Source organism: Vipera berus (assembly GCF_964194415.1).
Source record: "Vipera berus genome assembly, chromosome: 4".
NCBI lineage: Eukaryota > Metazoa > Chordata > Lepidosauria > Squamata > Viperidae > Vipera > Vipera berus.
In genome coordinates this window covers 10,257,271-10,271,269 of record NC_138206.1, presented here as the reverse complement: position 1 = coordinate 10,271,269, position 13,999 = coordinate 10,257,271, and the positions used below count along the sequence as shown (strand labels likewise).

At 42.7% G+C, this 13,999-nt stretch overlaps 1 protein-coding gene across 1 annotated transcript in view; it reads left to right on the top strand.

Annotated features, from left to right (window-relative positions):
- Positions 1–13,999, top strand: part of GRM5 (glutamate metabotropic receptor 5) — a gene marked incomplete at both ends in the record, with an annotated part of 244,301 nt that overhangs the window by 213,107 nt on the left and 17,195 nt on the right. Inside the window, one exon of the mRNA XM_081327702.1 lies at positions 10,327–10,422. Within this exon, the coding sequence (XP_081183828.1) occupies positions 10,327–10,422 (96 nt within the window). The remainder of the gene's footprint in view (positions 1–10,326; positions 10,423–13,999) is intronic.

Here is a 13,999-nt window from a genome sequence, read left to right as displayed (position 1 = left end):
AGGGGTAGTCAACCTTGGCTCTCTTCTGACTCGTGGACTTCAACTCCCAGAATTCCTGAGCCAGCATGGCTCAGCTTGGAAACCTCTCGCTTTCCCCTCAGCATGGCTGGCTTAGGAATTCTGGGAGTTGAAGTCCACGAGTCATAAAAGAGCCAAGGTTGCCTACCCCTGTTCTAATCCAACCCCCTGCTGAAGCAGGAGACCCTATACTAGTGATGGTGAACCTTTCAGACACCGAGTGCTCAAAAACTGCCCTGCCCCTGCTCCACCCTGCCCCTGCCTGCCCGCAGGGCCACCTACCACCTCCACGGTCCGCCACAGCAGATCGCCCAGGTGGCCCTGCAGCGGCATGGTAGCCACGCCCTCCGCCTGTGCCCTGCAGATTTTATGATTATTTGCCACCCAGAGTCACTTGTTTGAGATGGGCAGCCATACCACTGAATAAACAAATAAACAAACAGCATGAAGTCTTCCATGGAATTCAAATTCCATAGATTGTCTTGTAAAATCTCGGAACACAGGCCGGCTTATCCCTATGGTAGAAAATGACTTTTCCCCAAGATAAATTATATCTCTAAGTTATGTTTGTCAGCTGGTTCAAGCTGAAGTGACTAGAAGCCAGAACAACGCAGGGAAAAAAAAAAGTGAATTGGAATGAAGTGGTTATATATATAGATAGTACAAAGTGTCGTAAAGGAATGAGTCATGCAAGTTCTTAAAGAAACGTAAGCCCCCTCCCCCATCATTAACATTGTGCTGATGTGATGTTAATTGATGGCACTGCCAAGCTGGAGTAGAAGATTGTCAAAGCGATGAGGTCAATGCTCCACACACAATTTTGCCAGCTGACAACATCAGCACGGAAGCAGAACAACTTGCAAACGCCTGCGCAGAGGTATATATATTTACTGTGGCGGGGGGGGGGGTGTCACTGTTTCTTACAAACATCTTTGAAAAGACCCTTGGTGGCTCAGTGGCTAATTCTGTTGACTGCCAGAGGTTCAATCCTGACCACCTCAAGGTTGACTCAGCCTTCCATCCTTCCGAGGTCAGTAAAATGAGGATCCAGATTGTTGGGGGCAACAGGCTGATTCTGTAAACCGCTTAGAGAGGGCTGTAAAGCACTGTGAAGCGGTATATAAGTCTTAGCTAGCAGACCCAGTTTTTTTTTACAGTGCCCAGGCCACATCTGGTCCTTTGGCTGTACCTGTCCGGCCTCCGTGAGGACAATTGGAAATTAGAAATCAAATGTAAATAAGTATACGCCATGCAGAATTACATTGCTTTTATTTTGAAGGTGTTTTTTTTCCAATTTACATATGTACATGCATGTCTGTGCACTTCACAGTCATCAAAACCATATAATTTACTGCTTTTTATAAAGGAATAAACTTAGTGCGGCTTGTACTTAACTTAGCAACATTTACTGCTGTACCGTTCAAAGTTACAGCAGAACTGAAAAAAGTGACTGGTGACCATTTTTCATACTTGTGGCCACTGCAGCATCCTCAGGGTCACATGATCAAAATTCAGACGCTTGGGAACCGACTCACATTTATGACACTTGCAGTGTCCCGGAGGGTCACATTGATCCCCTTTTGCGACCTTCTGACAAGCAAAGCCAGTGAGGAAGCCAGGGTCACTTAATAAGCATGTTACTAACTGAACAACTGCAGTGACCGTTTCCATCTGTTGCTTCTTGTCCTGCCTTCAGGTGCTTTGGAGAATAGCTTGACTCCCTCTTCTTTGTGGCAGCCCCTGTGATATTGGAACACGGATATCATGTCACCCCTCGTCCTTCTCTTCATTAGACTACACATACCCAATTCCAGCAACCGTTCCTTATATGTTTTAGCCACCAGTCCCATGATCGTCTTTGTTGCTCTTCTCTGGACTCTTTCTAGAGTCTCTACATCTTTTTTACATTGTGGTGACCAATACTGGATGCAGTATTCCACGTATGGTCTTACCAAAGCATTATAAAGTGGTATTAACACTTCACATGATCTTGATTCTATCCCTCTGTTAATGCAGCCTAGCACTCTGTTGACTTTTTTTTTTGCAGCTGCAGCACACTTTTATAAGCCTTTTTTTTTGGGGGGGGGCACAGTTTTTAAGCCAGTCAACTGCAATTGTTAAGGGAGTTATAAAGGAAATCCAGCTTCTCCTATTGGCTTTGCTTGTTGGAAGCTGGCTGGGAAGGTCCCAAACGGTGATCATCTGACCCTGGGGTGCTGCAACCACCATAATTAGGTGCCGGCTGCAAAGTGCCGGAATTTTTGATCACATGACTGTGGCAATGCTGCAATGTTTGTAAGGGTGAGGACTGTTTGTAAGTTACTTTTTCAGTGTGGTGGTAACTTCAGATGGTTGCTAAAAGCATGGTTCTAAGTTGAGGGCTACCTCTATGCAACCCATCTCACTTAGAGGCGATTTTTGTTCTGTACAAAGTATATCTCCCATTCTAGCAAGAGGTGGGAAGGAAAAAAAAGTCACCCATCATCAGTGCTTTTTCTCTGCATATTAAGGAAAACGTGCCATGGATGGGGTGGTTTTTATATACGAAATGAGAAGCACTCTTGCAATTATCGTCTCTGGATAAAAGCTGTTGAAAGAAAAATCTTCATCAGGGCCCAGTCCAAGCTGGGAATAATCAAAATGGAGACTGCTTTAGAAAGAAGGTTGCAGTTTATTGAAGAGGTGAGCCAGACAGAAAGAAGGCTCTGGAAAAACTGACCGCATGGAACAGAGAGGTGGGTTTTTATACCTTCTGGGGCTCTTGAGGTTGCTCCCTGTTCCTGTCTGAGGCTTTGTATTTCCTGTGTCATGTACTTTGACCTGAGTCTGAGTGTGCCCTTTTGGTATTGGTGGGTTAATCCTATTATGTCTCCTGTCCTTAGAATTTGGGTGGGGGGGTATGTATATTTTAGGGGTCTTTGTCTTTCTAATTTCTAGCATCTTGGCTCCAACCTTCCTGAATGGATTATTGAATTTGCATTTCTAAAAGCTGGTTTCTGCTGGGCCTGGGGATGATTTCTTGGGGCTGGTTTCTGTCTTTTTAAAAAGATCTTCTCCATGATTCCTTTGGGGAAATATATCCTGCCTTTTTAATGTTCCTCAAAATATTTCTTTCTCTGCATTCTTCCCACAATAAAGCCTTTAAGGACAAAGAGGTTCCTATAAAAATAGGATTTTAGGATGAGATCACTCTTAAGTTTCACTTCCCTCTACTCCCTTCTGTTGGTTAAACCACTGCATTGCAGGCCCCGAATCAGCCAAGCTTCAGTCTTGTGTCCTGGCTGCTCTTCCGAGGAGCAGAAATTGTGCATAATTTCTAATTTTCTGCCTCCTGAAAAATGTGTGGACTTGCAGGCATTTTGGGAGTCAGGCCTCAACTTGCTTTCGACCTTAAAGGAGAACCTGCTTGGCCTAGTAGTTAAAGCACCAGGCTAGAAAGTGGGAGATTCTGAGTTCTAGTCCCACCCTAGGCATGAAAGCCAGGATGGGTGACTTGGGGCCGGCCATTCTCTGTCAACCCAATTCACCTCACAGGGTGGTTGTGGTGAGGAAAAGAGGAGGAAAAAGGTGTGTTGGCTATGTCCGCCATCTTGAGTTATTTGTCAAATAATAAAGGCAGGATACAAATAAATAAATTATAAGCTAAAGTTGCCTTAAAGTTGGCCTTACTTGTCAGAGCATGCACAGTCTTATTGTGAGAGACAACCCAGGAGTAGACACAGTAAACAGTGGTCTATATTAAATGGTGGTTTATCTTGTTGTTGTTGTTAGTTGCGAAGTCGTGTCTGACCTATCACGACCCCATGGACAATGTTCCTCCAGACCTTCCTGTCCTCTACCATCTTCTGGAGTCCATTTAAACTCACACCTACTGCTTCAGTGACTCCATCCAGCCACCTCATTTTCTGTCGTCCCCTTCTTCTCTTGCCCTCAACCTTTCCCAGCATTAGGCTCTTCTCCAGTGAGTCCTTCCTTCTCATTAGATGGCCAAAGTATTTGAGTTTCAACTTCAGGATCTGGCCTTATAAAAAGCAGTCAGTGTTGATCTCCTCTAGGACTGACCGGTTTGATCGCCTTGCAGTCCAAGGGACTCACAGGAGTCTTCTCCAGCACCATAGTTCAAAGGCCTCGATTCTTTGGTGCTCAGCCTTTCTTATGGTCCAACTTTCACTGCTATACATTGCAACTGGGAAGACCATAGCCTTGACTATACGCACTTTTGTTGAGAGGGTGATGTCTCTGGTTTTTAGTGTGCTGTCTAGATTTGCCATTGCTTTCCTCCCCAGGAGCAAGCGTCTTTTAATTTCTTGGCTACAGTCCCCATCTGCAGTGATCTTGGAGCCCAGAAAATAAAATCTGTCACTACCTCCATTTCTTCCCCATCTATTTGCCAGGAGTTGAGAGGACCAGATGCCATGATCTTGGTTTTCTTAATGTTTAGTTTCAACCCAACTTTTGCACTCTCCTTCTTCACCCGCAACCAGAGGCTCTTTAGTTCCTCTTCACTTTCTGCCATTAGAGTGGTATCATCTGCATGGTGGTATCGTCCCTATGGACAGTACCAAAAGGTTTGTCTTACACTATCTATAATATCATACACCAGGAACAATGTACATACACTTGTTAATACAGCAGGATCTAACATACAGCAGTTACAGCAGGAAACAGAAGAGAAAACACATCTGCAGAGCCTTCCCTTTTATACAAGGCTCTTAAAGAGACACAAACCCAGCTGGATCTTAAAGGGACATAGACTATGCTGAGTCATTCCCATCATTACATTATGCATCTTACATCAGCTGGTTAGCTTCTAAATCATTACCTTGACATTACTCCTGGTAACTGAGATACAACATCACATGACCCTGGGACACAGCAACCATCATAAATATGAACCAGTGGCCAAGCATCTGAATTTTGATCACATGATCATGGGGATGCTGCAAAGGTCGTCATTATGAAAAACGGTAATAAGTCACCTTTTCCAGTGCTGTTGTAACTTTGAACGGTCACTAAACAAAATGTTGTACATTGAGGACTACCTTTATTATCCCACTTTGGTGTTCAGGAAAACATCCTACTGTAGGCTAATTCTTACATAAGAAAAGGATATCATTTTTCGTATCAATTCAGTCCTTTGAATCTATATGAGCCAAGTTTTTATTTTGTTTTGGAAATTTCCAGCATTTCTGAAATTGCACACCCGAACCCACTGAGGCAGGGGTAGGCAACCTTGGCTCTTTTATGACTTGTGGACTTCAACTCCCAGAATTCCTGAGCCAGCCACGCTGAGGGGAAAGGGAGAGGTTTCCAAGCTGAGCCATGCTGGCTCATGAATTCTGGGAGTTGAAGTCCACGAGTCATAAAAAAGCCAAGGTTGCCTACCCCTGCACTGAGGCTTTCTAATGACATACCCAAACACCTTTACTCTCCTTTAAAAAAGTAAATAAACAAATATCAAGCCAGAAAAATAATTCTATAAAGCTGGCTGAGTATTTTATAGCTTTTTTTAAAAAAAAAATGTGTTCCTACTGCAAACTGTTGCTGCTTCTGTGGCCTTCATTGTCCAAAATGACCAAGGGGGAGGATTAAAATTAGATATGATTCAGCAGGCTACCACAATTATTGTTTATTGTTATTTCCTTTATTTGCTATGGGAAAGGCTATACAATATGATTTTCCATCGGAACTGGTTCATTGTAACTGTCTCCAACAACCACACAGAAGAGGGGGTGGTCAACCTATTCTCCAAAGCACCAGAGGGTAGGACAAGAAGCAATGGATGGAAACTAATCAAGGAGGGAAGCAACCTGGAACTAAGGACAGTTAGAACGATTAATCAGTGGAACAACCTGCCTCTAGAAGTTCTGGCTGCTCCAACCCTGGAAGTTGTTAAGAAGAGACTGGATAGCCGTTTGTCTGAAATGCTTTCCTGCTTGAGCAGGGGGTTGGACTAGTAGACCTCCAAGGTCCCTTCCAAGTTTATTATTATTATTATTACTATTAGTAGTAGTAGTAGTAGTAGTAGTAGTAGTAGTATTTGCTAACAATCAGAGGTAAAGCAGTTATGTAGGTTGAATCAAACATAAGGACACCCACAGATTGCAAAGCCATGCAGAAAACGTTGATTTTTCTCCTTCTCCTCCTCATCTCAATAGTTGTTTGCAACAAGCAAAACTTTATTCTAGTATCCCCCAAAATGGGGATAATAAAGTCAAAGACATTTAAGCCATAGCTTACAGAATCTACAGAGATAGTCTTCGATTTACAACAATTCCTTTTGTGACCCTTTCAAGTTACCATGGCACTGAAAAAAGGGACTTCTGACCGTTTTTCACGCTTACGACCATTGCAGCACCCCCATAATCATGTAATCAAAACTCAGATGCTTGGCAGCTGACTCATATTTATGACGGTTGCAGCGTCCAGGGGTCACGTGATCCCCTTTCGCAAGCTTCTGACAAGCAAAGTCAACGGGGAAGCCAGTTTTACTAGCTTATCAACTGCAGTGATTCAGTTAACATCCGGGGCAAGAAAGGTTGTCAAATGGGACAAAATTCACTTAACAAATGTTCTGTTTTATAAATTATGTGTCCCGAGAAGTCCCATTTAAACTGACGTATGGCGTATTTCCTCTGAGTTATTGTGAATAGAGCTTAGCGAGTGTTTCTAAACACCAGCGAGACCACGTCATCTGTTCTTTTCCAGTATCTAGATAGACCTTTGTGTGTAGGATTATTCTTTTTTTTAAAAAAAAATCACTTTTGCAAAGAAATGCAGCAATTACACGTAACTGTCTAACTTCAATAGTTTTATTTTTCAAAGGTTACTCCCACAGAGGTAGATAAATGACTAAACAATGAAACAGCAAGCTTGGGTTTAAATTGAGTCTGAGAGGAAGGAAGGAGAGGAAAAATCTCTCCATGTTTCCATTTTAGTTTAGTTTAGTTTTAGTTTTATTAAATTTTTATACCGCCCTTCTCCCGAAGGACTCAGGGTGGTGTACAGGGCAATAAATATCAGAATAGAAATACAAAAGTTAAAAGAAGTTAAAAGAATTAAATAATCATGCCCAATATAATACAATAATAAAACTATGTTAAAATTAGACCCAACCCCAAACCCATCAAACCCTTCAAACCAGGCCAGATTGTTCAAATAAATAAGTTTTTAACTCGCGCCGGAAGGAGCGAAGGTCGGCGGCCATCCGGAGCTCAACCGGCAAGCGGTTCCACAGGTCTGGCGCGCCCACAGAGAACGCCCTCCCCCTGGGGGCCACCAATCGACATTCTCTGATCGGAGGCACCCTGAGGAGGCCCTCTCTGTGGGAGCGCACTGGACGGAGTGAGGTTGATGCCGGCAGCAGGTGCTGCCGTAGGTAATCCGGACCCATGCCATATAGGGCTTTGTAGGTCATTGCCAGCACCTTGAATCTCACCTGGAGGGCAACTGGCAGCCAATGCAGCTCGCGGAGCAAAGGTGTAACATGGGAGTATCGGGAGACCCCCAACACCACTCGCGCGGCTGCATTCTGCACCAGTTGAAGCCTCCAGGTGGTCCTCAAGGGCAGCCCCATGTAGAGAGCATTGCAGCATTTAGTTGTTTTAGTTATAGGAAATTAATGGTAATATGGGATGTTTTGTAATATCGGAGCTGAGTTCCTAATAGCATGGGGTTTTCTTAACAAACAATAGGAAACTAGTTGAACATTGCTTTCTTTCGGGATACAGATAGTCCTCAACATACACCAGTTCGTTTAGTGACCGCTCAAAGTTACCATGGTACTGGAAAAAGTGACTTATGGCCATTTTTCGCACTTACAACCGTTGCAGCATCCGCACGGTCCTGTGATCGAAATTCAGATGCTTGGCAACTGACGCGTACTTATGACGGTTGCAATGTCCCGGGGGTCACGTGATCCCCTTTTGCAACCTTCTTATAAGCAAAGTCAATGGGGAAGCCAGATTCACTTAACAACCAGGTTACTAATTTGAAACCGCAGTGATTCACTTAACTGTGGTAAGAAAGGTTGTAAAATGGGGGCAAAGCTCCCTGAACAACTGTCTCGCTTAGCATCAGAAATTTTGGGTTGTAGTGCAGGTTATAAGTCGAGGTCTCCCTGAATGCACCTAGCTAGAATTGCATTAGCCTACTGATGCCGTACATTTCAGGTTACCATGGAAAACGTACTGTGACTTACTCCCGAAGATGTGATTAACATTTCTTAATCCCGTCTATATTTAGTGCCTTTCTTTTCTAACCGCTGGAACGAAGCTTTATGCGTATCAGGATATTTGGCGAAGCAGTTTCATTTCCCCCTTTGTCTCTTTCAGCAGTTTCGTCAGCCAACCAACCACTTCTGCTTTTCCGTTCATTGTAGGAACTGACTTGCCTTAGTATGTATACAGAATCTAACATTTTGCATGGTTTGCCTTTCCTGACCTTGCCGTTTTTTATCACAGCTTTGCACAGAGCATGCTTTGGAAATAGGAATGCCCTAGAAAGCTGTGGATCAGCAACCTGGTGTCTTTCAAATGTTTAAGACCCAAAAGCAAACTTTTAAAAAGGCACCACGTTGGCTGCTCCTGCCCTAACAGATTTAGCTTCAAACACTGTCACTTGACTAGGCTTTCTGAATTTTGCTATTAAGTCTATATTTTATTTTATTTTATTTATTATTTTATTTTATTTTATTTTATTTTATTTTATTTATTTTATTTTATTTTTTTATTTTATTTTATTTTATTTTATTTTATTTTATTTTATTTTATTTTATTTTATTATTTTATTTTATTATTTTATTATTTTATTTTATTTTATTTTATTTTATTATTTTATTTTATTATTTTATTATTTTATTTTATTTTATTTTATTATTTTATTATTTTATTTTATTTTATTTTATTTTATTTTATTATTTTATTTATTTTATTACTATCACTGAGCTTGGCTGCAAAGCTACTGTTTGGATGTTTTACCACAAACCTTTTCAGTCTGGGGGTTCTTCGTGTCAGTCAGGAATTATGGGAGTTGGAGTCCTAACGCAAATGGAGAGCATCAGATGGAAGGCAGGGTGGTTTAGATGCTTATGGGAATCTCCCCATGGAAGGATGGCACAGATCCGCCTGAATCCGCACAGTTTTATTCCTTAAAATGCAGAAGCAGCACCTCACGGGTTGTTGTTGTTTTCTTGCAACTCTTCATTCTCAATTAAATTTGGCAGTTGTTATCCATGAATGATCAGTCATTAGGGGAAAAAAAAAACCAGTCTGATTACTGCACGCTCGTCAATTTATCTGCTATTCGTGCAAAAAGGATTAGATTAACATCATCCATCTTTTCAGGTGCTGAGTCCCTCCACCCCCAAAATATATATATATATATTTTCTGGAAAAAATTCCCAAATTATATGAGCAAATCATGATAGTGACGACCTTAGCTTCATGAGAACAATCAAGTCGGCAACATTCTTGTCTAAAGGTTTGCGAGATCTCCTGGAAAAATGCTGCAGTGTGGTGAGATTTGGTAAGCTCGCAAATGCTCAGGCATTGCAAAAACATAATTACATTTTGGAAGTCTACTAAGGCCTTCCACAGGGACCGTGTTGGCAACCTTTAATTCTTAGATGGCAAAGCCTGTGCATTTCCAAGCCCCGTCACAAACTGTCTTACTCTGTGGTTGTAACTCTTAGCTGCATGTCAAGGTATGCCAAATGTACCCCTAGTAGAAAAATGCACTTGTACAAGAGGCCAAGGGTGCTGTGCCTTTTTCACCCACATGTTTATTTTTCTCCTTTGACTTTTCTTCTAGTTCCCTCTAACCACCTTCATGTGGTTCCCGCCCCTAAAAGACTGGAGATCCTTGGTGCTATCTGAACGTGGTGGTTTTCTTGCAGACGTCTCATTACCCATACTAGATAACATTGTCAGTGCTAGAAGCTATTAGCTTAAGCTATTAGCCTAACAACAGCCTAATCATGGAACCTCTAAAGAAATTCCCACCAACACTGACAGGCCAAGCCACTTCTATATAAACAGAGAGCAAGCCCAACGCCTTTGCAGCACTGATGATGTTACCTAGTTGGGTAATGAAACGTCCGCGACAAACCAAACTCAGAGAGCGCCAAGGACCCCTCCTTTCAACCCCCTAGTAGTTCCAGTCTTCTATTGAGACTGGAGACTCTGCCCCATTGTCCGGTATAGTCCTTGGAAGTCCGCCACGATGTGCACCACTGTTTTGCGACAGGAGAACGTCCGCAATCATTTATCTTCTGTTTTTGTTGCTCCTGTCATTGTCATGCTTTGTTAGGTACAAAGACAGGAGGCTGGCCCAGCACAAGTCGGAAATAGAGTGTTTCACTCCAAAAGGGAGTATGGGAAATGGTGGGCGAGCGACAATGAGCAGGTAAGTAAAAGCATGAATGCCACCTGATCCCTTCCAGAGGGTCAAGGGGGCTTGTCTGTCAGAGGAGTGACCGGGGAAACATTGCAGCCCACCTCCTCAGTGTGTGGTCATCTTCGTCCAACCTGTGCAGTGTATCTCTAGATGGTTTATGTTGTCCGATCTTCAGTCATGGTTGCAAAACCGGCTTCTTGTTTGGTCTGTAACAGCAGGTCCATTTGCAGGAGAAGGTTTTTAAAGGCCTGGAGAATGGGAACAATCCTTTAAGGCAGAAGAGGGTGGTGAGAAAGCTGGTAGCTTTTCTAGGTAGGCTGAATAGGCCAAGAACTTGGGCCATATCAAAGTGAGTGAGGCCTGGATTTCCTATTGTTTTCCTGTTTTCGCAGGATTTTTATGTTATGATGATATTGAGCGCCCCCGATTTCTGGGGGGTAAGCTGTTCCACTGGTTGATTGTCCTCACTGTCAGGAGGTTTCTACTTAATTTGAAAGAGAGAAGCAACCTGGAATTAAGGAGAAACTTCCTGACAGTGAGGACAATCAATCAATGGAACAGTTTGCCTCCAGAGATCGTGGGCGCTCCATCACTGGAGATTTTTAAGAAGAGACTAGACATTCACCTGTCTGAGATGGTATAGGTTCTTCTGCTTAAGCATGGGATTGGACTAGAAGACCTCCAAGGTCCCTTCCAGCTTTATTCTATTCTATTCTATTCTATTTAGCAACCTATGAAAAGGATCCAGGGACACCCATAGCATATGGTCAAAAAAGTCAAGATGGTGACCATGAAAGTAGAATTGAAGCTCTGTCCACTTTGGTTGCACCCTTCACAGCAATCATCTTGACTTTCTTGAGTGTATCCTCCAGATACACCTGTAAGGATTACATTACAGGTAGTCCTCCACTTATGACCATTTGAAGTTACAACCAACTCAAAAAAGAGGACCTATAACAGTGATGGCAAACCTTTATAGACCGGGTGCCAAAACTGCAACCCAAAACCTACTTATGTATCGTCGGGTGCCAGGTGGGCGTGGCCAATTGGGTGGGCGTGGCTGCGGTGGTATTGGCAGTCTGGGTGGGACTAAAATGTTCAATCAATCAATTCCAACTTTGCGAGTTCTTCTTTTTTCCCACAAGAGGTTGAAATTGATTGATTGAACCTTTTTTTTTTTGCACACGGCAGCGGAGGCCTAAAGCGAAAAGGTTTTATAAAACCCAGCTGAAGGCCTAGGACTGGGGTGATGGTGCGTGTGCCCACAGAGAGGGCTCTGCATGCCACCTGTGGCACGCGTGCCATAGGTTTGCCACCACGGACCTATAATCTGAATTCAAAGCTTCTTTTGCTATCACATGATGGAACTTTGAGTGATTGAACAATACGACACATTTGCAGCCTGTTGCAGCATCCTGTGGTCATCGGACTGCATTTTATATTTATTTATATCCAGTTTCTGGCAAAAAGCCACCCATAGCAAACCCACTGGTTTGCTTAATGACTGAAGATTCACTTAGCAGCCAGAGAATCTCTTAATGATCACCACAAAGAAGATAAGATTGTTATGATTACAACCATTGCAACATATGATCATAGTGGGCAAGCTCCATTACTACCTGAATAGTTTTTGTCTATTTCCCACAGAGAAGATACTGGGGCAGGACAGGTCCTGCAGCTCGAGTTAGCCATTCCTACTCTTCTACCTGTGGACCAGGAACATTTTTTAAAAATGGCTATTTGACTCTGAAATCACTTCATTCATTACTGGTTGATTATCAAGATCATGTGAAGTGTTAATACCACTTTATAATGTTTTGGTAAGACCACACTTGGAATACTACATCTAGTTTTGGTTCACCACCATATAAAAAAACTGTTCAGACTCTAGAAAGAGTGCAGAGAAGAGCAACAAAGATGATTAGGGGACTGGAGGCTAAAACGTATGAAGAACAGTTGCTGGAATTGGATATGTCTAGTCTAGAGTCTAGTCTAGTCTAGTCTAGTCTAGAGGGACGCAGTGGCTCAGTGGGTTAGGACGCTGAGCTTGTCAATCTAAAGGTCGGCAGTTTGGCGGGTCAAATCCCGAGTGCCGCGTAGCAGAGGGAGCGCCTGTTAATCGTCCCAGCTTCTGCCAACCTAGCAGTTCGAAAGCACGTAAAAATGCAAGTAGAAAAATAGGGACCATTACAGGGAAGGTAACAGCGTTCCGTGCGCCTTTGGCGTCTAGTCATGCTGGCCACATGACCATGGAGACGTCCTCGGACAAGTGCTGGCTCTTCGGCTTTGAAACAGAGATGAGCACCGGCCCCTAGAGTCGGAAACGACTAGGACGCACGTGCGGGGGAACCTTTACCTTTTTTTAGTCTAGAAAAAAGAAGGAAAAGGGGTGACATGATAGCAATATACCCATATTTCAGGGGCTGCCACAAAGAAGAGGGAATCAAGCTACTCTCCAAAGCACCTGAAGGCAGCACAAGAAGCAACAGGTGGAAACTAATCCAGGGGAGGACCAAACCTAGAACTAAGGAAGAATTTTCTGACAGGGAGAACAATTAATCAGTGGAATGATTCGCCTTCAGAAGTTCTGGGCACTCCACTATTGGAAGTTTTTAAGAAAAGATAGGACAACCATTTGTCTAAAATGGTATAGGGCCTCCTGCCTGAGCAGGGGATTGGATTAGAAGACCTCCAAGATCCCTTCCAACTCTGTTACTCTGGTTATTTTTCTATCAAAACAGAAGACTCAATCAGAAAATTGAGGACTCTTCTGAAATATATTTGGCCTGGCAACAAGGACAAAGATTGAATTCCAGCATTCCTAAAATGTGAATTTGTTACACATTTCCCACTCGCTATTCTTCTCCTGATCTTCCTCTGCACCCTTCATCCTCCTCCTCCTATTTCTCTTCCCTCTTTTCTTTAAGAGCAAAAATGCCCTGTAGTGATTGGATGACAGCTTAGCATTCCTGAAAAATACGTTAATAATAATAATAATAATAATAATAATAATAATAATAATAATAATAATAATAATAATAATAATAATAATAATAATAATAATAATAATAATAAGAAGAAGAAGAAGAAGAAGAAGAAGAAGAAGAAGAAGAAGAAGAAGAAGAAGAAGAAGAAGAAGAAGAAGAAGAAGAAGAAGTTGGAAGGGACCTTGGTGGTCATACCATTTCAGGCAAATGGCTGTCCAGTCTCTTCTTGAAAACATCCAGTGTTGGAGCATTCACAGCTTCTGGAGGCAGGTTGTTCCACTGGTTAATTGTTCTAACTGTCAGGAAGTTTCTCCTTAGTTCTAGGTTGCTTCTCTCCTTGACTAGTTTCCATCCGTTGCTTCTTGTCCTGCCTTCAGGTGCTTTGGAGAATAGCTTGACTCCCTCTTCTTTGGGGCAGCCCCTGAGATATTGGAACACTGCTATCATGTCACCCCTCACCCTTCTCTTCATTAAACTAGACATACCCAATTCCAGCAACCGTTCCCTATATGTTTTGGCCTCCAGCCCCCTAATCATCTTTGTTGCTCTTCTCTGTACCCTTTCTAGAGTCTCGACATCTTTTTTACATCTTTTTTACT